The sequence below is a fragment of the Ailuropoda melanoleuca genome, chromosome 9 (genome assembly GCF_002007445.2).
Source record: "Ailuropoda melanoleuca isolate Jingjing chromosome 9, ASM200744v2, whole genome shotgun sequence".
Lineage (NCBI taxonomy): Eukaryota > Metazoa > Chordata > Mammalia > Carnivora > Ursidae > Ailuropoda > Ailuropoda melanoleuca.
This window is the reverse complement of record NC_048226.1, coordinates 33,520,689-33,546,486: the sequence shown is the minus strand read 5'-3', so window position 1 is coordinate 33,546,486 and position 25,798 is coordinate 33,520,689. Positions and strand designations below refer to the sequence as shown.

Sequence of the window (25,798 nt, the reverse complement as noted above, 5' to 3'; positions counted from 1 at the left end):
CTTCCCAAGTGTCTGGTTAAAATAGAGAGATTTAACTTGTTGCAAAGACTCACTGCTTTTGCTTTTGCCTTGCTGCTCCTCACATGAGACTAGAACATTCACAGTTGGTTTCTTTATCAGAAACGTACTAAACAGGTGGAATATGGCATTCTAGTTAATTTAACATGCAGTGGCAATTTCTGCCTCACTGTGCATTTCTTTCTTATGACGAATGATACATGGCAGCAAATATTTTTTTGGGTTTTTCATAAGATAAAATTTAGTTCTTTAATCAGAAAAGAATACCCGTGTTTGCACATTGGTTTTTTTTTTTTTTTTCATATCAGACGTTGAGGTTGAGGATAATTATAACTGCAGCCCCAGGGACATTGTAAAGAACACCTAACAACTTTAGTCTCAAACATTTTCCCAAGGGGCCCTCTTATCAGTTTCATTGTAGTGATAGCTGTACAATTCTTGGGGCTCATCGTCTGGAGAAACTTCCAGTCAAAACTTTAAGAACTATTAGTTTTTACTGATTTTTATGGGATGCTTAGCACAATGTTTTGAAGTCTTTGGCAAAAGAAATATTTACGAACAGTGTTCTTTTATCATTGTGTCCCCTGGCATATACTTTAAGTAAAATTATTTTAGGACTTCTAAAGAAAAACTTTAACTTTTCTAATTTATTGCCAATGTCTTTCCAGAATGGTGTCCAGAGGATACGGTTCTTATATTCTGAGATGTCTTTCCCTGCAGTCTGGTTAAAGTTGCTGGTTGGGACAGACAAACAAGCTAGGAGACTGGATAGTCCTGGTAAAGGAAGGAAGAACTAGGAAGGTAGACCCAGTTGTTTGTTTGGTAAATTCAGACTTTTAGAGAGAGTTTTTTGTTATACTTCAAAAGGCCTACTTTGCTTTGAAATTAAAGTACTTTCTCCCTTTTTTTTTTAACTTTAAATATTGGACCCTCTAATGATTTGTTTTTGACTAAGGTGTGAGGAAGGGATCTACCATTTTTCCCAAATGGTGCCTTTATCACGTATTCAATTTCCCATGTGTAGTGGCATCAGTTTCTGACCCTTTTCTTTGGTTCAGTTCATTGAGGCTCAAATTCATTGAGCCTGTGGTGGCCACACTGGACTCTTCAATTCCCAGCCCTGGTGCCCTGGCCACAGCTTTCTTGCTCCCTGGAACCCTGTATGTTAAACAGAGGGACAGGACGTATTTGGGCCCTTGTTCTTCATTCACAGGCTCAGGCCTGAGAAAATGGCATGATTGGTAGAGAAAGCCCTCCTTGGACCTGCCTCTAGCTGAGTTACCAGCTCATCTGGTCCCTGCGTGCTACTGTCGATCCAAGGGTAAGGCCCCTATTGGTTTACAACAGCATTTGTCCCCTGGGGCCTGTTTGCAGCTGATTTGAGCACAGCTCCCCCTTGGAGATCACAGCAAGTCTGGTGTTGAAACAACTCTAGTAGTATACGAAGTAAATCAGCACCCTGGTCATCACATCAGCTCAGTGGGCATGTCTGCAGTCGGAGAAATGTCCCGGGAAAACTGTAAGTTCTTGCAATGAAGCCAAATAGTTTTTCTTTTTCTTTCTTTTTTTTTTTTCCTGTCTATGAGTTTGTGGTGGCTGGTAGTACATGGTAGGGAACATCTGTAATTTATGACAGAGTGTACATTTAGAGGAATGTATTTGGTTTGTGGTGAGGAAACTTCCTTTTTCAAAGTTATAACGGGCTAGTCTTTAATATAATTCTCAGAACTATGCTGGGGTTTTTTTTGTTTTGTTTATTGTTGTTCCTGGAAAAGTTGCTAAACATATTTCTCAAACAATGTATTTGTTTCTGTCAAAGTTTTAGTACCAAACCCCAAACCTTTCTTCCCTTTTAATTACTGAATCCTGACAATTTTAAATTACATGATACATATTGTAGAAACCATTTCCAGTGAACTCACAGCTGTAAGTATAGATTGGCAACATAAAGGTAAACAGTTTCTGATGTCTGATGTTTGGGAACATCGGGTAAGGCTTTAAAATTGTCACAAAGTTAAAAATATTTTCTTGTTTTCTTTCTGCCTGAGGAAAGAGAGATTACACAAAGATCAGAGCAATTCTTATATTCTAATGACTTCTGTATTCATGCGTATTCATGAGCTGTTTATAATAGAGTTAATTATAGCTTAAATTATTTATGGGTATTATGATGTAAGTATTTGATTAATAATTAAATTGCTATTATGCTTACGTAGCTTTAAAGTGCTGGAGAGTTTTGTAAGATCATTTTGGTCAATCATTTTCACATATTGAGCCATGAACACTGAATAGGAGATTAACTTCCCAGTTAGTTCAAGTGGTCGAACTAACTGCTCCTTCACCATTCTCTGGTATTATTTTGGATATGATTAAAATTAGTCCTAGACTCCAGATGCAAAGTTGGGAAATGTTCGATCAAAGTACGCAAGATTTTTTGGAATATACGTACATATATACATACATATATATGTATATACACACACTTCTTTAAAACTGGGGAAAAAATTTCACTTTATGTAAAATAGGCAAGGGTCTTGCATCCTCTTGAATAACTATCATCCTAAGAAAAGTGGCATTAAAATATTGTTAGAGAATCCTTTTTTAATTTTCTTCTTAATGGAAATAGATTTGGATATTTGAGTATCTCCAGGCCAATGGTAAGGCCCAAATCTGTAAACGGTATCCATGTGTTCTCAATACCACTTACACATTGATCCAAATTCCCTGGATTCCATAAGGGAAGCAGTGACTTTTGAGCAATAACTCTTCCCTAAAGCCGTTTGAAATATATGACACTTAAAGAAAAATGGTATAAAAATGTCAGTACAGAACAGAACATGTTATAAAGACTGCATTTCTGGATATAAGACAACTGAATTATTAGTCTTATAAAAAGAATGAAACAACAGTCAAGATTATGTTTTATGCTTTTTCTAGTTGAGGCAGACCAATATATTTCCCAGACAAACCTGCTGAGGTACGAGAGGCAGGGCAGCGAGAGGGGGATTGCTGCAGCCTGTGGCCAAACGCGAGCCATGTGTGCTGTGGATCTCACAAGGAATTGGAAGTCCTTTTTGTTTTATTGACGATAACATTTTTTCATTGTAACATTTTAAGAGCTAGAAAGAAAGAAGGGATTTCTGCAATTTGTGGGGGCTCAACGTAGTGGGCATTCTGGTGTTTTTATTTGAATCCTGAATGGCTTGGTCAGTGATAGCATGTGTTTGAGTATTAGGCAAAACACATGCACAAAATTGTTATCACGAAGCCAAACAATGGTTGGGTTGGTAGGGTAGATGATATCTCTTCACCCAAGAAATGTCAAAGGCATCCTCTGAAAGTAAGTCAGCGTCAGTTTTATTGTGTTTTGAATTTGAAATAATTTTTAGATCTATAAAGTCTTGAAAGATTTCTAACTATATTCTTCACTAAGCTCAGATTTTGATCCTATATAACTGATGGGAAAGTAGTGCCCATTTAAAAATTTTATTTTAGGGGCTCCTGGGTGGCTCAGTTGGTTAAGCATCTGCCTTCGCCTCAGGTCATGACCCCAGAGTCCTGTTGGGACTGAGTCCCATGTTGGCTTCCATGCTCAGCAGGGAGTCTGCGCCTCCCTCTCCCTATGCCCCACCCCCTTTGTGTGTATACACACGCTATCTCTCTGTCTCAAATAAATCAATAAAATCTTTAGATTTTTTTAAATGTATCTTAGAGCTTCTACGTGAGAAGTTTTTTTCTAAGAACTCAGGAAGTATTAACTCATTTAAGCCATGTAGCTCCTTTGTGAGGTGTATTACGAATATTCTGAGGAAGTCACGTCATGTCAACCCTGTGAAAAGTATACTCATAGGCTCAGAAGAAACTGAGGAACAGAGATGCCAAGTAACTTGCATAGTGCCTCTCAGCTGGTGAGCAGCAGAACTGGGTTTCAAATCTAGGAGGACTATGTTACCTCTAGTAGACTAGTTACCACGGCATATATGGATAGTCAACCCAAATGAGACCATTGCTTGGGGGGCATCTGACAGGCTTCTGGTAAGTGGGAATTGGGACTTTTGTTTTAAGAATAATCAACAAAAATCCATACTTGAATGTATTCTGAAAATTAAATTTCTGAATTACTGTTACTATAGATATCATGTCAGGAGTTGGCTATCACTTTAAAATTCAGTAGGGAAAGTAAAGCCTTATTTATTCTTTAAAATAAATAAGCAGGAATAAAGTGATATATTTCTACATTACGTGCGACATTTGATTTTATTAAAATGATCTATTCCGTAGCCTAGAATCTCATCGTATGCTTTGCAAATGCTCTAAATATTCATCAGAAAATGACTCCAGTAAATTGCAAGTCAATATGTAAGGATACGCTGTTGGCATGGTTATAAGTTTAATTGTAAGAAAACATTTATACCTATAAAATAATATTATAATGATACTTTCATGTATTTCCACTACATATTTAAAACATAACATCCTCTCATCTATATTAAAGTCTGTAGTATAAAAGTGTCCGTAAATGATTCATCTTACGTTCAGATTTTCACTCCAAATAGTTTTCTTTATAAGTTTAATATTGTGTCAGATTACTCTCCCTTAGTTTTATTTTTTCTTCACCTATAAATTTTTGATGAGGGTAATATTCTAAAGGAAAGACAAAACAGCAAAACAAGTTTGGGCAAACACACCTGCTAGTAATAAAATGGGTATGGAATTGTTCAGTTACACTCCTGATACTAACTCACTAAATAGAGCTGACCAACTTCTCTGTTTAATTTTGCAATCCGGGCAGACCTGAAGTTGGTGTATGTAATGTTGGGGTTTAAATATCAATTTAACTTCTTCCATCACCCGTATCATTTTATGACTTCAATGAGAGATCTCAACATTCCATGTCCAACAGATACTTTTTGAAGCATCTCCTGGAGGCCCATAGTACTTAACAGAAGTTTTTGAAATTCAAAATAGATTTTCCTAATTTGTTTGCTAAGACTGAGGTCGCATAGAGACACTTGTGATTTTTAAGGAAACGTGGTGTCATTAATGCTAACTAAAAAGCAAATTGTGTTTGTTTAAAGATATGTGTTCTATTTGTATCCTGACTATACTGCAGCCTCTATAACTATTTGTGATATCTGACATAATCCCCAAAGTGTTCGTGGATGGTTTGCATTGTACTCACTATTAAACCCATCTACTCTGTTCTTACACGTCAATTAAAGGAAACTCCATCATCATCAGACAGTGGGAAATATGTTTCTTTGCAAAAGGGACCAACCCTGTCTCATTGTCTTCGGGGTAATGCTCCCTACATGAAGTGTTATTTTGTAGATTATAAATGCCACGTTGATGTCAAATGTTAAGGGTACACTATGCTATCAACAATCCTTCTTTCATTCTTCAGGTCACCTAAAATTATCCTGACTCTGCTGAAATTTATGCCATAAACCAATAACATATATATATATATATATATATATATATATATATATATATATATCTTTGTATAACCAGTTTCTAGTACAGTGCCCCTCTCATAATAGACTTCCATAAATATTTGATGATGAGTGATTGATCTTTAAGGAAAAGAATGCTTAGTCCCTTTATCAAGAATAATATGAAGATTTCTGTATTGGTGAAATAATGTAAAGTACAACACGCAGAATTCCACTGAAACTTTTCAGTTTTGTTCTGCAGATATTTCATGGCAAAAACAAAAACAATTCAAATTGTCAACATGGAGGTATTCAAGATAAAAAATACTGCTCCTGCTCCAAATGTTAGGTGATGCAAATATAAAATCCAGAAGGTCAACTTGAGCTTCCTGCCAGATACACAGAGGTTTAGAACATACTCAGGTTTTTATATTAATTCAAGGTATTAAGATGAAGCAAGAGCATAGGCTTTTCCTCTTTATATTAGTGCTTTAAAAACTACAGGAGAGTTAAATCAAACTTGTATTAACATTATGGTTGGGAGAAATCTCAACTAAAGATTATGTAATTCTGACTTTACTGAATTCATTAATCTGATGGCTCCTTAAGTATACTGGATCAAGGAAATAAACTATTGAGAGGATGACCTATGTAGGTGTTTCAGTTTCTGATGTATAATTCCTAGTATTTGAGTCGTCTTGTGTCGTTCGTGAGATACTTTCACAAACGTGATGTTCATGCCTGGTAGGGAGACTAACACCTAACCTGACATTTTGAGTCCAAGTCCAAAGCCTCAATCAACTTTGAGCTGTTGCTTTATTGCATCTGCTTCTCTCTTGCATTAAGTCTGACTGTAGATCAACTTTAAAATTCGATAAAAGCTACAATAAATTGTCACAAAACGCAAAATTCCAAGCTGTCCTTGTATTTAGCACAAGGCTCAGTGGAGCACGGTGGTAGGAAATACACAAGGGGATGGGTTCCTGTAAAGCAACCTCACTTGAAAAGGATCTGGGGATCAATACCGGGCTTATGAAACTGTTCATGTCAACCATCCCCTGGACGTGTTTTATTGCTTTTATTAGTGTGACTATATAATACAAGAACGTATACTTCTTGGCTTTTAATTTTCAAAGCCTGCTTAGTATAGAAGCCCCCACCACTCCACTCTGCTCTCTTCTTTGACTACATTCCACAAGAGAGGCGAACTTTCTAACTACTCATATTTCCAACAGATTCACTTTCTTTTGGGAAACTACAAAGCAGTCTGTGATCCATAGAAGTGGTTTAACTCGGAGCTCATAAAGGTATCAGTAGCCGGCAGGAATGTTCTTCTACCTGAGTGGTTGAAAACCATTGTTTGAGATCCTATTGAAATCTGTTTACAAGGGATTTAAAATAACTTATAGATTAGTTTCACCACACTGCTGTTTTCAGTCGGCTGAATAATTGCTTAGCTGTTGGTCTGCTTTGGTTATCTTACTCAGTGAAGGATTTTTCCCCCTAAATCTAGCTTCTAATACTTAATACTTTGTTATATTGTAGATATGATCATTAACACTTGGATTTAATCTCTATTAAAAAGTTGAAAAAGATATTGAAGTTTCAGGTCTTTTCAGCCTAATAGGCTGATAAAAATGTATATTTCCTCCAGTTTATTTAGAAGAACAAGAGATAAAACTTGGGAGACTTTGTTACCCATTGAAAAGGAGAGCTCATTGATCAGCTCCTTAATTGTCTTTGATTCTCTGGGTGACCACATAATTGCGAAGTGAAGTCTGAGTAACATTTGTTAGCAGTTGAGTGATTAATTAACTGTTCTATGGTTCCTAAGTTGAAAGAGCAAACTGACTTATAATATGAATTTAAATACAGTTAAGGTAGTTAAAGCATGTGTGTCTTCATATTACCAGTTTTTTTTTTCATTTTGTTACCTGGTGGTCAAGTAATAGTTAATAGATAAATTAATTTGCTTATAGTATCATTGAAAATGAGTGCATGGAATAGATTCCAAATTAGCTAATAGGACTAATTTTACATCCTTGAACAAATTAAAACATTCTTAGAAATGTTTTTATTTCTTTGAAGTGACTGTATTCCATTTATTAATGTCTCTATTATGCTTATGCATACTTATGTACACGTAAATAGTAGTATGTCACATGATATAAATACAAATTATTTTTAATAGAAGATGCTACTTAAATGTTCAAATGATGTCTCTGGGGGCAAGTCTACAATAGGCTCCATTTGTTTTTTCCTTTTTTGGCTCAATTCATTCATGATAGCATAAAAAATGAGGACAGTTGCAAGAAAGCCCCTTTCTTTGCCTTCTCTTTGAGCAAAGATATATTAACTTGAAGTCAGAAGACCAGAAATTTTGCTCTCCTATTTGTAAGTTCTATTTTTGGGGGGTGAGTTCCCCCCTTCCTGGTGTCTTAGTGCTTTCACCAGTAAAACAGGAATATATCGACAGTGTTCAAATGATGAGCTTGCGTGGAACTGACTGCGGTGGACGCTCTGGAGGGTAACTGAAGATCCGGACAGGGAGTGATTGCTAAAGGCGGCCCAACAGATTGGTTAGTCCAGCTGCTTCCGGGTTATTGCTGCTGAGAATGGCCAAGAACAGAGTTTGCTAGTTACTGTTAGAACTGCAGTCAGCCAGCATGTAAAGAGACGTTCATGGGGCTGAAGGAAAAGACCATAGAAATGCAGGCTGATTTTGAGAACTCCCTGTTAATTGTGGTGAGTAACTGTGGTGGTGGTGAGTAACTGTGATTGCAGCCTCTGGGACAATGTTCACTTGACCTTTGTAGACAGGAGGGAATAGAATCATTTACTCTTAGGAAAATAGTGATTATTTTCTGTAAAGATTTACTTCAGATTTTACCCTGAAGTTACATTACTATAATAACAATTAATGGCAGTTCATAATTACACACTATTGAATCCATTTGTCTTCTGAGTACCGTTCCAAATTGGGCTGGATTTGTAAAATCCATGAGACACTGTGTTGCAAAAACTCTATTAGACATAATATTCTCCTTCTATTCATAATACAAAGATGGGAATTCCAAAGAAAACGTTGTCATTAAATGACTATACTTACTTTTCTGGTAATTGAATTAACAGCTTATCATCATATCCTGTGATGTTTTCAAATTAGCTTAGATGGTAATTTTTAGACCCCTTCTTTCTTTAAAATTCTCCGAACCGTCTCTAGGGGTTTTGCTTGCAATGCAGTTCTCAGTTTTGTTCAAGGTTAATCGTGGAGTTATTCAATCTAAACTAACCTGTTGTTAAAGGACTGCATTTAATTAATTTGCACAGTGAGTGACTGGTTGTTTTGTTGCTAGCAGTGAGCAGAAATAGGCAGAAGCTGGAACCTCTTTCCTTCCTCTTTTTTTCCCCCATGTATACATTTCTCCTCTGGCCTGGCCAAGCCATGGGATAGGGGATTCTTACCAGTATGTCCTCTGCCATGTACAATTTTAAGAACATGACGTCGAGGTATGAACGATGACCCAGTTTGTTTCCGTTGAGGCTTAGCAGTGTTATTTTCCAGCAGGAAGATGGTGTTTGTTCTTTAAGAACCTCAGTTGCTCCCTGTCTGTAAATTATGAGCCCTTGCCTATCCTGAGCTTCATTAACACCTAGGTGATTATTTAGTTTTCTGAAATCGCAGCTTGCTCAATAAGACTCTCAGGACTGGAAGTGTTGATGCAGTGTGGGCACCGGGAGAATTTGGTTGTCTTAGAATAAATAATGAATAAGCGGGGGTTTTCAAAATCTTCATCTAATATTTAATTTATAAAAAGCTTCTATACTACCATCAATTCTTCGTTGAAGAGCTTAAACTTCTTCTATCGTGTGTATCCTGATGTCAAATGGCCTGGTATATGGTAGCTCTCCACAACCACGAGGTTTATGTTATTACTGTTGGCATTGTTATTGTCAACTGGATGACTGAGTGAAATCATGCAACATGGGGGATAAACATCATCACAGTAGCAAGTTTTTTTAACTGTTATATTTTCCTAAGACTCAGTAGTCACAGACCATATGCAGCAGCCTTTCAGCCCAGATAATGACAATCGCTGTTGGGTATGAACTTGGGCATGAGTTGGAATTTCCAAGCAAGGGTGAGATGCACCAACTTCACCCAGAAAACATTGAGCGAGGTCGTTGGTAGTACAGTGATAGCCCTGTCTTACCTCTGATTTTTTGGTAAGATCTCTCTGGAGTCCAGGACAAAAGAAGCCCTTTAAATATTTCGGCCTCATTTCACGATGGCCGCAGGTATTCTGCCAGCACATAATTTTTGAGTCCTATAAAAGTTAGCTTCTACTAAATCATGACTTAATTCTTTGCTAGGTTAGAAGAGCTCAGTGGTTTTGTTGTTGTTGTTGTTGTTGTTGTTTTTCCCAGGCAGTAGAGAGGTAGAATGGAGCACAAGATCCCAGAGTTTTGCTTTTTTGATTTGGATGTTTTTTTGAGCACTCATTGTGTCTTGCCTCACATGGGAAAATCCGATCAGGTCTCATTTTAATGTGAGCGACTGTTGGAAAAACCAAAAGCTCTCTACAATTCATAGTGACCTTGCTGTATTCTGCAGACTTAACTACTATGCATCTAGACTGTGTCATTATTCAAATAGCAACCATGAGTAGGAAATAGAATCCTGGCTATTAAACATCAAACATGATTCCTTTGCATCTGAGCAGCAGAATTATGTTTGCACCAGTTATAAGCCTTGCCTATGAATTATTTAAAAAATAAAATCTTGAGCTCTGAGGCATTTTTGAAAAATCTTTTATTACCACCATCATATAAACATAGAAAGGAACAGATGTGTACTATCAAAGGTGAAACTCTCTTTCATATTTTAAAAGAAACACGGTGCATTTGCTTCTAAATATAGCTCATTTAAATAATAACAGAAAAAATGATATGTCTGCAGGTGATTAAGGAAGTAAAAATTAAGAAGGAGAATCTGGTGAAAATAGCAAAGAAAAATATAAATAATTGAAAAGAGTGTGAAACTGTGTATGAGAAAAATTAACCTGATTTTCACACACACAAAAGGCTGGAAAAGAATAAAAATCCTTATTTTTATCATTTTAAGAAAATTCTGTACAAAGGGTAATCCATTGTGTACACGGAAGCCATATGTGTCCCATTTTTGCTTAGAGGAATGTTATATGCATGGCGTTAAAGGGACTCACAACCCAAGTTCCTAAGCCATTCCATTCTACAACTATTATTTAAAGTTAAAATGAATCTTTGAAAGCAACACAACATGTGACTAGCCAATTATTCACATACACTCTTCTTGTGTTAGTTTTACATTTTATGCTTTTTTGTGTTTGATAAGGAGTCAGTATAAAAAAATTTTTTTCCCCTACAGAGGGAAGTGAGTGACACCACTCATTCTTAAAATATACAGTCCGACTTCTATGCAGTCTTTATTCGTGTGTGACGAGGAAGCGTGTTGTGTTTTGAAGGAGTCCTCATGTGGAATTTTAAAGCACTCTATTATAATGCCATAAAAAGAGAAATACAGATATTTTTCATCATCCATTCTAGGTGAAAGGATATACACCTGGATAAATACGCTAATTTATTTTAAATCATAAGAAAATTCTTGTAAAGACAACTCTCTGACACCCTGCGGATGACATGTTATAAATATCTTGTTATGTCCCCCAGGGTTTTCGGTGAGCTGTCGCAGCCTGTGGAAATGTGGACGGGGAGTGGAGGCTGTAGTCAGCAAGGGCCAGGTGGGAAATCGTGACTTCGAAGGAGTATACTTGTAGTGGCGAGTTACCACAGTCAACCTTCACCTCTGCCAAATGTGCGATTGGCTTAAGCTACTTATATTTTCAAATCTGTTAATTATTCACAGTTTGGGAAGAGCTGTTGCTTCACACAGTGTTGGTGGCTGTCGTCCGCTTTTTTTTTTTTTTTTTGATGAGTTCCATGAAAGGGAAATTGGAATAATTTTTTTTCCCTTCTGAAGCTTTTAATGATTCCACCCATAGTTCTTCTGAATTTGAAGCAATTACAGTTTTGTTATGGAATGGGTGCTACCCTCCCAGCATAATTCTGTGGTTTTAACGTGTTACACCAAAACGGGCTCAGGGAAAGAGCTATGTAGGGAGGAATTGATGGGTTCCAAAAGAGAAAAGGGAACAGAAAAAAGGAAGAGTAGATTTTGTGGTTGCAAGACCTAGGGTTTAGGGGACCCCATGGGGTTCAGTGTTGCTGAAAGGGAGGAAGTATCCATTCATAAGTCTCGGTCCCTTTCTACTGTATTTGGTATCATAATTTAAATGAATTCAGGGCTGAATGCCAGCATCAATCAGTTCCACATGTTTGATCAAATTTCCATTCTTGCCTACATAGTCCTTTCAAAAAACAGACTTCAGTAGAGAGTAGAGGGTTGATTAGAACCACTTCAGGGATACACATCAATCTACCATTCCTGGCTGGTGGAGGAAAGTCATAAAGTTGACTCCATGCTCTAGAATGAATAAAATTACAAGAATGCATAGATCCAAATAAGTGATATCCCCTTTAACACTACACAATTAATCCACAAGTACTGTCATTTGTTAGAACATGTTGGGAATTCCTCTTCTATAGTTTTGTATGGAAAAATAATTTATGAGCTATGTTATAGATATATCATAGATATGAAAATTAGCTTAATTATTTAGTTTACATAATTTTACAGGGTCACTCTATTAGCCAACAGAGTACCCATTTTATTCATGAAGGTTTGCTCTGATTTTTTTTCTCTACAGTTCATTCTGAAAAGCCATACGTATAGCCAAGTTGCAAGATTTTTAAACAAAGTTAGATTTTACCCTGATGTTTTGCTACTCACTCTAATATAAAACTGATTGACTTTTGGTAGGTTTTCCAAATTTAATTCACCCTAAAATAAAGTTTTCCAACCAACACACATGCGCGCACACACACACGTGCTCGCGCACACATACACACAGACACATGCAGAGGAAGGTAGATAATTCCAAAACAGGAGTTTCGAGATCAAGATGGCTCCAGTTAGAATATTATCAAGATAACCTCAGTACTTTAAAAAGGAGTTATTAATATCCAAGGTTATGTTCTGTTATATTTGCTTAAAAATTAGTCATATTATTTTAGAGTCACACCTCATTTATGGCTTCAGCCATATGATAACTTTACTGTAAGATTGGGTCTGGACATCTACAAAGCACATGAAAGTACTAAAGCTACATAATAAAAACTAGGTATGTGGACTTGACAATCAATAAAGATGAATTTATTTGTAACTGTTATGTGATACTTTTGACTCCCGTCCTTATGATACTAATAAAAATGTGGAGAGCTCCTGTAGGGAAGTATATTGTTTTTAGTTATTCTTCCCTTGTTACATTATGGATTAATATTTAAAAGTGGTACCTGACATAAACAGAGAATATTTATCTTAAAACAAACTCTAAAATTCTTTGATTCAACAAGCTCTGAAATGTCTTTGTGACTCCACCATCAAATATTCATCTTTGAAGGATATTAATGTAGGTGTGAATGATAAGAAATGATGTTTGGTTGACCACCTTCTGATCCGTGGCAGGTAATATTGTGGGCTTCCTGACATGTAAAAACACCCATAAATATCAAATTCCTATAATCCTGGATTTGTTGGGCTCCTAACCCTTTACCATTCTCCATCGGAATCCTTTAATACTTGGACACAATTTGGATATTATTGGAAATCCCTTTGACATGTGTTCCCATCTGAAGGACACATGCTAGGTGGAAATGAAAACTAGGGAGAATTTTTCTTTCAGTAGCATCTGATCTGACAGTGTGTTAAAGAATTCTATGGGCACATCAATGCAAGCAACATTTACATAAATAGCTGAGAAGGGTTATAAATAAACAAATTAAGAGAAAATTTTAGAATAGTAAACATAGAAGAGACCTCAGAGAGACTATTCAGTTCAATCCCTCATTTTACATGTAAGGTGATGATGGATTACTCAGTAAGGTCAACAGTTAGTGTTGATTTCATTGACTTGCCTAAATTCACTCATGTAATAAAAAGGAAAACCAAGACAAGAACACAAGACTCTTACCTTCTGCTCTTCCTTTCTGACAACACGTCAAATATTCCTAAAATAGGGTTTTAAAGTGTGTTTTACAGCTACAGCTACTGGGCCACCGAAATTAGGTAACTTGTTCGAGTCTGCATAGTATGTAAGCGGCTGAGCTGGGGTTTGATTCAGGCTGGCTGGTTGTAGTATCCACGCTTCTAATCACAGAGTAGGATTGCATCCAGTGAGTAAGTGAGTATGTGAAAGAAAGAAAGAAAGAAAGAATGAATGAATGAATGAATGAATGAATATGGTAGGGAAGCAAAAGAGAGCTGTGACTCACCAGACATAAGAGGCTGATATTAAATAATGAGTATATACCTTCAAAGGGAGGAAGAGTAAAGGGCATTGTAAGTATGAAACACAGACTCCTGAAAGTGCCTGGTCAGTTTGGGAACACTGATGTCTCTAAAATAGGGGTGCGGGTTGGGGAGTGGAAAGCAGCAGTTTGGTTCAGATGGTGAGGGCTGAGTGTGACATATTATGAAATTGGAAATCAACCAGCAATCAAATAGAGAAAGGGAGAAAAAATAATATATACTTAATACCTGCTGGCTGCCAAATTAAAACATTTGTTTTACACACACACACACACACACACACACACACACACACGTTCTGTGACCCTCCTATGGACCACTCCCTGACAATGGCCAGAGGTCTCATTGCCAGCCAATGGTTAGAGCTCAGGGTTGTGACAAGTTTCCTCTGATGCTAGAATTTGTTTTGACCCAACCAGGTTGCCAGGGGCCAATGGAAATTTCGAAGCAGGGGTGTGGCCTGATCACATACCTTTGGCTTTGGGCAGCAGGAGAAGAGCCAAGGGAGGGTGGACCAGTGAAGGGAGGGGTTGGGATCAGGGAGATTTGCAAGAGCTACCCCATACAAAGACACACCGAAAGCTTTTCCTCAGGCAGTGGCCATGGGGCTCCAAAGACAGTTCTTACTTGAACCTTAATTTGGAAACAACTACCTTTATACTTTGTAGCTAGGGAAGTGTCTGTTGGTGCTGTGCTAATAGGGCCCTTGTGACTTAGCAGTGGTGGGTAACTGGGTCTAGAGCATTTCAGTAGTTGGCCAGGGCATGGTGCTGATCCCTCCCTGAGCAGATTTGGGTCATGTTGACAGTTGTACACTCAAATGGTTTGTTTATGTAACTAACGATTAGTGCCTCTCACAGAATATTAGCCCTCCAATTAGTGTTTGTTGAGCTTGACGAAATGCCCATCATTGGCAGGTGGGGGTTACAACTGTATCTAACATGACAGACCTCAAAAACTTCAATTGCTGCTGATGTTTCAAGATGGCACAGGATCTCTGAATTCTCTGAAATAGAAGGAAACTGATGTTTCTTAGAGGCCAGTTGTGACTACATTATTTTTCCCATGTAAATTTCCACTACCTTAAAGAACGTCAGATTATTACAATTTTTGGAGTTTTTTTGTTTTTTCATTTTTCCTCAAAGAGTATAAAACTGTGTGAATAAATCAGAATAACGTGTTAATTTAATAACTCATGTATTGTTACTTCTTTGAGAATACAATTTTTTTGTATTTGAATTGTATTTAAATTAGTTTTTGTATTAGTTCTGTATTAAAATTTATTTAAATTAGTTCTCTGTACAGAACAAGAAGGTCAATACATAAAGGCTTTATGAGTTATTGCTGAATATTTTTCTGAAGGGAAAAAAACCCCACTTTTCAGCAATTTACAGAAATGTTTTAGATTCTTTAATTTTTAGCCTAAAGGGAAAATTAGTGGGTTGCCAGAATGAGGTAGTTAGGGAAATGATAAGAGAGAAATGAGGAAAAATGGACAAAGGAAGGACATTATCCTGTTAGAAGGATAATGAGAGGGAACAAGTAATAAAGAAAGGAGGGGAACATTAATGAAAATGAGCAAGGAAATGCAGTGCATAGGGAAATAATGAGGATATAAACAACAATCCTAAAACCTTTTCTCACTTGGCTCTATGTTTATTCTTCACTGTATAGGGAAGTATAGGGCACTACTGAACAGTAAGCCATCCAAAGCAACTGTGGTAAGAAAAAAAAGAAAGAAAAAAGTATAACAATAGTTCTTTCGACTAGATCAACAGTCTTTTAGATTCATTAGAAGACAATTTGGAAAATATTTGATAATTGTTGCTTTCAGTCATAACAGGGATGTGAACAATACACTTTCTATTCATATCAAATCCGTTTGATTAAGGTTGGTTGAGTTTGACATTCTTTGCTTAATCAAGCTTGCTCATACTTTTTTAAATCTGTCCCACTAATGAATGATTGATGTGAATTGATATAATGTAGGATTACCATGGCACAGTTCTTGAGTGACTTCAGTGTATTTTGGGAATATTGTTTTAATTCTAAAGCAGGGAAGAGAGGTCAGAGGTCATTTAGCCCAACTGTCATTTCATAAATGAAGAAAATAAAATCCTAGAGAAGCTAAGTGCCTTTGCCTAAGGCCCGATCGCTGGTTAGGAACAGCCAAAGAATTATTCACATACCCCCAGTCCAGTGAGATTTCATCACACCCCACACTGCTCTGGATCTCAGGGCAATCATGGAGAAATACATGAAGATTCAGAAAAAAACAAAAAACAAAAAACAACAACTCTTTCCCTCTTTGTTACCATTTTACCAGGAAACTTGCTATTGGCTTCAAAATGGAGCAAACCCAAGAGAAAATAAGTAAACCTTTCTAAAAAGAACAAATCAAAGATGCCCATGAAGGAAGAGATGTGTGGTGTGGGAGAATTAACCCCAGTGTTAAGAGCCAAGAGTCCCATCTCAAGGGTCCCTGCTAATTAGTGAGTTTGGCCAGATAGCAAAAAGCTTCACTTTGGCAAGGGGGTGGGGGTGCGGGGGTAAGAGGCAGAGGCTGAACCTGATGAAACCAGAGGTTTCTTCTGGCTTTAAAATTCTAATGTAATATTATGGGTNGGGGGGAAGTGGGGAGAAGGTTGTGCAGGTTCTAAGAGGCAGAGGCTGAACCTGATGAAACCAGAGGTTTCTTCTGGCTTTAAAATTCTAATGTAATATTATGGGTGCCAATGATAACCTTAAGTTTTAAGGACACTGGTGGTTTCTGCCTTATCAAAATGAGGAAAAATAAGTAGTGTTATCTTTCTGCAATAGCTACTGTTGTTGTTGAGAAATGATACTATTGGCTAAAAATCTCAGATGGAATGTGAGGAAAATGTTGATAACTCAGCCCTACCAAAGGGAGGAGATAGCACATTCAAAGAACAAATTTTTGATTGTAAACCACACACAAAAAAACTGACCTTGTTGTCACTCCTGAACTATCGTCTACCTTCTGGGTCTCACACAGACATTTATCTGGCTCACGGGGAAGTTTAAAAACTCCCACCCCAGCACACCACTATAGATTTGTGAAGAGAACTTAGTTTCGTTTCTTGAGAGCAAAATATGTTAGCCATTATGCCAGAATGAAACTTAATATTTTAAAGGTTTTTGTTAAAATAAATTGCCTGAAAGGACCATTATAGCTTTGGTATACGCTTAAAGCAGGGACACATAAAAAAAAATGCTAGGCAATTCATATTGGAAACCTAATTCAGAATTAGGGTCACATTGGTGTAAGCAAATTCTTCATGGAGAAGTCTTACATCGCAGAACCATAGACCAGTGGGTGCTCTTTGAACCCAACTGGGAGCCCTCATATTTTGATTGTCCTGTGTCATGTTACTATGTCATGATCTTTTTTCAACATTAAGACAAAATAGATGAACATACAAATTTGACATGTCTTCAGAATCTTAAGAGAGGAAAAGTAGCACATTAGGATAATAAAGAAGAAAATCATTTAACGGGAACTTTTTAACAGAGATCATGAAGAAATGTTTAGAACCAAAGAAGGGGGAAAGTAACTTTATATTCATTGTTTTAAGCACAGAATTATGAGTCCAATAACAGAAACTGTAACGATTTGTAGTAAGAAAGTGTAAGTCAGTAGACGGTCAATCTGAGTGTATGTTGAACCTTACCGAGACCTAACAAAGAATAGAAGGAGGGGCTCCAGGTGGCTCAGTCAGTTAAGCGTCTGTCTTTGGTTCAGGTCATGATCCTAGGGTCCTGGAATCAAGCCCCACATTGGGCTCCCCACTCAGTGGGGAGCCCGCCATTCTCCCTGCTTGTGCATGCACTCTGTCAAGTAAATAAATAAAATCTTTAAAAAAAATTTTTTAAAAGGACAGAAGCTGGAAAGGAGGCACTTTGTTGAAACAAAATAAAAATATAGTGAGAAATACTATACATTCATGAAAAGTAGAAAAACAAACATGTGAACATCCAATAATGTGTGAAAACACATGTACTGAGATAATTGGAGCAGGCCGAGATTGAGCCATTTTGTTTGAAAACATCGGAGCTCTGGTCATAGTGCCTTAACTACGAGCACGAAGGTTATCTGTAATAGGTAATCACGGAGTCACCCAGGAGGATGGTTCTGATAGGTGGGAAATGACTCAAAAAGCCTGCCCAGCCTAACCACAGGCATCTCTTGATACAGATCCTTGGCTATGTAAGGAATTGCCAGAAATTATTTTAGCAGGATCATTGTTTTTGAGGAAGAGGAGAAACACACAAAGACTGAAAAAGGACATGCAAAGGGTCTATGTGTTTTAAAGGATAGAAAGATGGTCCAGGCAAAAAATAAAGCAGTCCCTTTAACCTGGACCTTATCAGGATAAGTAACATTAAACATCTTCAGAGTAACACACACACCAAATTTATGAAGAATAATTTATACCAACTTTAATAGCAGTAATGAATAAAGCAATTTCATCCTAGAAATGGGATAAATAATATAAATACTGATAGCCAGCATAGAAAAGAAGGGTAAGTTACCTAATACTTCTGAGTGTAACTTCATTTCATTGATTGATGTATAATAGTTTCATTCATAATTTAGGAAAGAGCCTCACTACTTTCTGGATAGAAGGTGTTTTAAGGATTTCCAAAATTTGTACTCTCCACAGAGACCATTGTGGTCCTGAAATTATTAAAAATTCAAACAAGAATTTTCTGTAAGATGCAGGCTGAGGCAGAGTAGAGATAACAAAGTATCCCAGGTCTGAGCAGGATAAGAGCCTATGCATGGAGAGAGACCTAACTCTGAGCCTCTCCCTCTGCTCCTTAAAGTGACCTCAGTCCACATCAAGCAAACGTAGTTTCCAAGAGGGATCAGCTGTTTCTGGACTCGATCCCTTTAGATACTCTGTTCCCTTCCCACACCACAACCCTTTCCTCCGATTGCCTTATCCACACTTAAAAATTCAACTCAAAGACCACCTCCTTCTGGAAGCTTTCCTAAAACCCTTCTCCCACCACCCAAGTCTGACTTGCATTCCTTTTACTGAGTTTCTGGAATCTTCTGACCAGGACTGCTGTGGGCACAATATCACGTGATGGTTTGGGGCAAAGACTAGCGCTAGTGCCTGGGCTGAGAGGCTAGTTGGACCAAGTGAGTGTTCAGCTCTCTGGGTCATTTCTTGGGGATAAAAGTAATAGACTCCTGGGGTTGTTACGCTGCTAAAGAGTTCACATTTGTAAAGCCACAAGAACAGTATTGCCTGCTGGCACATAGCAAACTTTGCAAGTGTGGGTTCTCATCAGCATCCTTGCTCGCATCATTATGTTTTTGTCATCATTATTATGATGATGACTTGTTGTTCACATTGTGCTATATGTGGCTGAGAAAAGAGGTCTCTTGTCATGCCATTTTAGGCTTTGTATCCTCAGGATCGAGCATCCTTGGAACACAATGTTTCTCATTAAATGCTTTGTAGAGTAGGTGAAAAAATGATGGAAGAGAGGGGCCATTGATCGGCTCTTGAGAGATTATATGCCAGCAATGGAATTTGTTTGTTTTTCTTAAGCAAATATAATGTAGGAATGGAAGTTAGACATAATAGGAATTATACAGGCTTACTGGAGTCATCATAACTGTTACGAAGTGATTGGTTCTAATTTCTGACCATGCACACACTTAGTTGCTTAGCAATTGGATCCATTGTTTTATTAAATTAAGTACATGGGTTCATATTTTTACGGACAGAACTAACCTGTTAGTACAACAGAGGAGAACAAGATGTGGATTCAGGCAGCAATAAGTAGAGAATGTGTAATCAGTGGGCAGAAGTGTAAAGCAGAGGACACACACACAAAATGTCCATGGTGGTCGCGCGTCCAGGAGGTCCAGGGTGGGAGGAATGTGTTTTTTACTGTGTTTTCTTTTACTATTATCTGACAGCTTTAACATTCTCATTCATTACTTTTTCAGTTAAAATCCAGTTAGGCAGGTAATTATTCAGTACTAGAGTAGGCCAGTAAAGAATACTGTAGGGTCCATGAAAATGACATTGAGAACAAGCTTGGGTGATGGCAGGGGACTGTTAGTAGTGAGGACATGCTGCCTTTTCCCTCTATCTGCTGAAATTTTCCCCCATTGTCCCTCCTCCTGGTCCCCACTTACCTTCCTCCCTACCCTCTTCTCTACTACTTACTAATTGTGAGACTCGAAGCTGGTTCTTCATCGCCTCTGTGTTTTCTGCATGTGTCCATCTATGAAATGGGGATAATAACCCTTCCTACCTCCTAGAGTTGCTCAGATAAATCAAGTTCATATTTGGAAGCCCTTGGCCCAGTGTTTGGCATGTAATCAGTGCCAAATATGGATTTGTTGTTAAAACTCTTACCGGCTTTTCTTTCTCCAGTTTGCTGTTCTCATTTCCAGCTCTAAAAATCCAGATGCAAAATGTGATGATGGTAGATTGCTGGAAGGGAGCTGGGCTGCTGGTTAGAAACTCATCTTTAGATTTCCTCGGGTGGGGGGTGGGGCTCTTTAGTTGGGCTTCCCTACTTTCTGCACTCAACAGTGGGCACATCTTCTTAGATGATAGCGTCACACCAACCAACAGAACCAAGCCATTCTGTTTTCATTTTTAAGGAGACAGGAGGTTTTGTAAAGCGTCAGTTTCATGGTGAATACATGTCAAGCATTGTGTGTTGCTCACAGAGGGGGTTGAGCATGGGGGCCAGGGCAGGGCACACAGGCGAGGCCGAGCGCACCTGTTGTGCGGTGCATGGAATCACCACCACGTCGCCTCACCCCCACGGTCGAGTCTGTGTCTTGGCAGCACTTTGTGTAGTAATTATAGTAGAGATTACTTTAAAATAGGACTGGCATAGATTTCAATCTTATCTGGTAACAGTTAACTTATTAATGATCGTTTTGGCCTGTTGGCAGCCGTTCTGTCTTTAAACTACAAGACAGATACAATCTCTCGGGCTGCAAGGGTAAGTAATTGGATGGGAGACCATGAAGAACTCCTGGGCATTGCGGGAAGTGTTTTTAAGAACTCGGCCTCTGTCTGTCAGACTGGAACAACAGTTCTGACAGCCGGCGGTAAGGTCCTTTTGTAGCCGGTAAACATGCAAGTCAACATCTTGGGTATTTGAGATTTTTATTTGGCTATATTTTCTTTCAGTCTGCTTCCATGAGGATTCCAGGGATTTTCAGGCTGAAAGGGCACAGCCACTAAGAAAAGACTATGGAAATAATTTGAGGAGGCCTAACCAACTGCCATTGTTGGGGCCATTCCACCCTGTTCTCCTTGCTACCAGGAAACGTATTCTCTGGACCGAATATTTCAAGAGGCCAGACAGTCTTCTTTGACTGCCATCTTCATGTACATGCCTTAAATCGTTTCCTTCCACTGACATGGTGGCGTGATTGGACACGGAGTTATGACTTGCCCCAATTCTGTAAGACCATCTTTCTCCTTCTAACTCAGGGCTCGGCCAACTTGTATGTTCATGTCTGTGATAAATTCCAAGAGATCCTCGGCCAACTTGTATGTTCATGTCTGTGATAAATTCCAAGAGATCCCTTCTTTCCTGCAGGAGTAGCGGTTGGGCATAGTTTGTTTCTTAAATCGTGGTAATACACATCACGTAACACTGACCGTTCGGACCATTTTTAAGTGGATGGTTCAGTGGCATTAAGTACATTCACATTGTTGTGCAACCATCACCACCGTTCTTCTCAAGAACATTTTCATCACCCCAATCCGAAACTCTCCCCATTAAATAATGACTCCCCGTTATTGTCCCTTCTATCAGCCCCTCGTAGCCACTCTGGAGAGTTTGTTTTTAGTGAGTGGTTTGTTTTGTTTTGTTTTTTACTAGATATGATCTCTGCACTCAAGGACCTCATAGGAGGAGAGTCCAACAATTTGGGGCCATGTGTCACATCCTCTGTAGACTCACAAGAGGACATGCCCAGCACACAGAAAGGGCCTCACTGTCCTTTGTGATCAGGTCACGCTTTTTGGACAGACCTCCAAACTGAATCTTAACTTCTCTTAGCCGAGCTTTCTTATAGAAAATTGGAATACTGTTTAACTTAGAGAGTTTGGGGGGAATTTTAAATGAAATAATGTCATTTAAGCACCTAGCCAAGTGCCTGGCACTGTCTAAGCAATCGTAAGTGTCAGCATTTGTTATAACTGAGGAAAGTGTAGAAATTAGCTAAAGGGAGAGGCATCGAGAAGAGCGATGTGTACAGAGCCCATGGCATATACAAAGGTTCGGGAGCCTCACACTGCAAGTGCTGAAAAGAATATTCGTAGACTTACTAATAATAGTAAGTGATTTACATATTATTTTGATGATTTGATTGTACTGTGTTACAGCTCTACTTATAAAATTAAAGAAATCTTACCCCCCCAAAATAAATTAAATTAAAGCGACTGTAAGAGAACTCTAGATTTTTCCCTTAAGCTGTGCCTTCCCTCGTATCTTGGAAAGAGATGTTGAATTGCTTAAGGCAACGTCCTCAAAGTCATCTCTGATCCTACACTTTCTCCCCTTCACCCGTAGCTGCATCTCTTTCCCACGTCCTCTGAGAACCCTCCTCTAGCCATCCTGTGAGAGCAGCCCACCTGGATTGCTGCAGAAACTTCCTAACTGGCCCCTTTGCTTTTCCATGGACTCCTCTCCATCCCTTGTCCATCTAGAAGATGAGAGAGAAACACAAATCAGAGTGTGTCACTGTTTTGCATACAACCTTCCAGTTCCTTCCCACTACACTCAGCGGGGAAAATCCAATTTCATCTCATGAAATGCAAGGCCATGCATTTTCCTGCCCTTGTTCATCTCTCCAACCTCATTTTGTATTTTTCTCTGGTGTCTTTATTTATTTTTAATGTTCCTCACACCAGCCGAGCATATTCTGACCTGATAGTTGCCACCATCCTGCTCTCTCAGGCTGGCATGGTCTTCCTTGAAGCTGGCTCATTGTCGTTCAGTTCTTAACTCTCCTCAGAGAGTGGCCTTTCTTGACCATCCAATCTCAAATGTCCCCACACTTGAGTCTCTATCCTTAATACCTAGCTTGGTGTTCTTCATAGATTTGTATGCTTGGAAGTTATCCCATGGGTTTGTTTATCTTTTGAAATGTCTCTCTCTCCCCCGTCGATCTTGAACACCTTGAGAACAGGGATATGCCTTATCTTTTTGTTCGCTAATTTATACCCAGTGATTAAACAGTGCTTGGAACATTGTATGTGCTCAGCAGGTATTTGCCAAATAAGCACATGAATCTTATTCAAATCAATAAACAGTTGCTTGTGCCCAGGGCATGTAAAGCCTGGCACTGCTGTGGGCACCGGGATGAGAAATGTCTAGATCTTGTCCTAGAAGTTTTTAAACTCAACAGAGTAACAACAACAAAAAAAAAGCTATTTCTATGTGGTGTTAATTTAAATTAATGAAATATCAAAACTTGAGCTATTTTCCGTAATGTCTCAAGTTAATCGTCTTTCTCCTGTCTAGTTAATCTCTCTCCCTCCCTCCCTCTCTCTCTTTTTTATACAACCGTGGTCTCTCTTGCTCTCCCTCTCCTGTCTAACTGGAATGTATTTCCCACCCTGGCCGGCCCATAAGCATACAGGAATTATCTCTACTTCTTTGTACCCCCGATAATGTCTTCTTTGCCTCTGGTAAACACACCTTAGGCACTCAGTTGATACTTTTATTGATGGATTGATACTTCGTGTGAATGTGGTATTTCACATCGGATGTTCGGTTTTGTCTTTATAAATGAAATTCTGGCCTCGATTGCTTCTGCCATCATGATCCAGCAGGTAGGGTTGCTTTACAAAGAAAATGAGGGGAGATTCCACTTCCTCTTTAAAACCTACACAGCTAATGCCTACCTTTTCTAAAGGTACCAGAGGAAATCCTTGTGGCCATAGTGTAAACATTGTAAATAAGCAGTCTGTTATCAATCATGTTTTATTACCATTGGAACATGTTGAGTGCTTTGATAATGACCTCGGGAGCCAATAGCCTCCATAACCTGGATGTAACCAAGGAACTCTAGAACAGCTCAAAGCCTAAAACATTGACCTTCAACCTGCCTGGAAGCAGATGGAACACTGCGCACACCTGGCCATGTGTAAATGTTAAGCTGTTTACTCTATGACGTTAGAAGCAGCAAACCAACAGCGTATGCTGATGTTTTTCCATTTCCTAGAGCTTCGGTGGCTTTTGTTAAGAAAAGTTCTTCAAATATTAAACAAAAGGCTGTGAAATATTAGATTCATTAGAAATGGAAAACTTACTACCATTGCTCTGACGGCAACTGCGCAGCGTGCTTAGAAAAAGTAACATTGACAAACATTACTTATTTCTGTGGTTGTCAACATTTAATTAAACAGGGCCCCTACATCTTCAGATGTCACCGTATTGTATATGTGCAATAAAAGGTTCAAATTAAAATACTGTACAATTAGTTTGCATAGAAAAATGACTTTTGCAGACCTCTACAATAGACAGTTTAGAGAAATAAGCATTTTGTGTTTAAATTGTGCTCCTTAGTATTTTAAACAGATGGCAATGGCTTTCCTCTTGATTATAACTTTGAGGCATGCTTTACTAAATGGAATCAGCGGGGTTCATTAAGGTCCCATTTGATGTATCAGTATTATAAAAATACCATGTTAATTATCCTCAAACGTTGCAAGTTACCTCCATTTTCCTGCAATCAGAAGATGAGAGAAACCCTGTGAAGCAAATTAGTCCTAATTGAAAGAGGACTGATTAATATTTAAATAAGGCATTGTGTGAGGGATTCTGCCATGAGAAAAATAGGCTGAACATCTGAATTAATTGCATAGCAGGTTAAATTAAATTTCATATAATGGGTTGGAAGATGAGTTGGCACAGTGCTTTAGCAGTGAGTACAATGGCTGAAATACCAGTCTTTTCTTTCACTCTTGGCTGAATTCCATCGAGGTCCTTGTAGCCATTACCTCTTTGTTGTCTCTCTTTCAATGCAAACAAAGGTACTAACAGAAAATTGCTACCACATTTTAAAAAATGTTAATCCTTTTTGGGAGACAGCACCTGTCTACATTTTCTCCATTTCTCTTCCACCTTGGCTGTAAAATTGGGAAACATTAGTATCTTTTTCCTTGCCAGGTTTAATGAGGATTGATGTCATAAAATGCTAATGACTGGAATATAGTTAGAATTGTGCTATTAGTGGGTTATCACTGTCTGACATTTTCCCTGCACTGGAGCATGCATGTGGAGCCTGTTTAAAGTGATTGGGTTACTTAAGGGTCCCTGTTAGGGATATTTAATCCAACATAAATTACTTATGCACTTTGTTAGTGTTCAAAGGAAGAGTGTCACGTTGTACATGCTGGCAGTTTTCCAGTCAAGAGCTGTTAATTACTGTACAGCGAGTGAATACATTTTGCGGCGGTGGAAGTCATGGGGGTGGGAGGGTGGAGACTATCTGTATATTCCATCGAACTAAAAATGAATAGAGGAGAGTGTAGAGGAAAAGAAATAGACTGAAGTCATTTTTGCCCTTAGGAATTATAGTGCCATTTGTTTTCATTTTGAAAATAAAAACAAATGACAGTATGAATTCCCTTGGGGGAAAAGTACTTGAGTTCTAAAGCGTTCCTGCCCCAAACAAGCAATTATCTATTTGTATGCTGTTAGCAACCAAATAAATTTTCCAAAGCCTCAATTCCGAATTTTACCACTTTGTGAACCTCCAAGTTTGGGAAGATATTATTTGCTGATCAAGCCAAAAACTACAGCAATGATAAAAACAGTTTAAAAACAAGTGATGGTCAGGCTAATGTTTCTA

The 25,798-nt window shown here is 38.3% G+C and overlaps 1 protein-coding gene across 4 annotated transcripts in view; it reads left to right on the top strand.

Moving 5' to 3' along the window:
• TOX (thymocyte selection associated high mobility group box) overlaps nt 1-25,798 on the top strand; it is a 293,124-nt gene that overhangs the window by 59,077 nt on the left and 208,249 nt on the right. The window contains exon 1 of one of the 4 annotated variants that reach the window (XM_034668099.1): nt 237-1,537. The exons of 2 other annotated variants lie outside the window; for them this stretch is intronic. Coding sequence is in view for 1 of the 2 variants with exons in the window: in XM_034668096.1 (XP_034523987.1) it covers nt 8,136-8,198 (63 nt within the window). In the remaining variant the exon portion in view is untranslated. Of the gene's footprint in view, nt 1-236; nt 1,538-7,602; nt 8,199-25,798 lie in introns of those variants that run through there. One more of the 4 variants, XM_034668096.1, reaches the window with a different exon arrangement.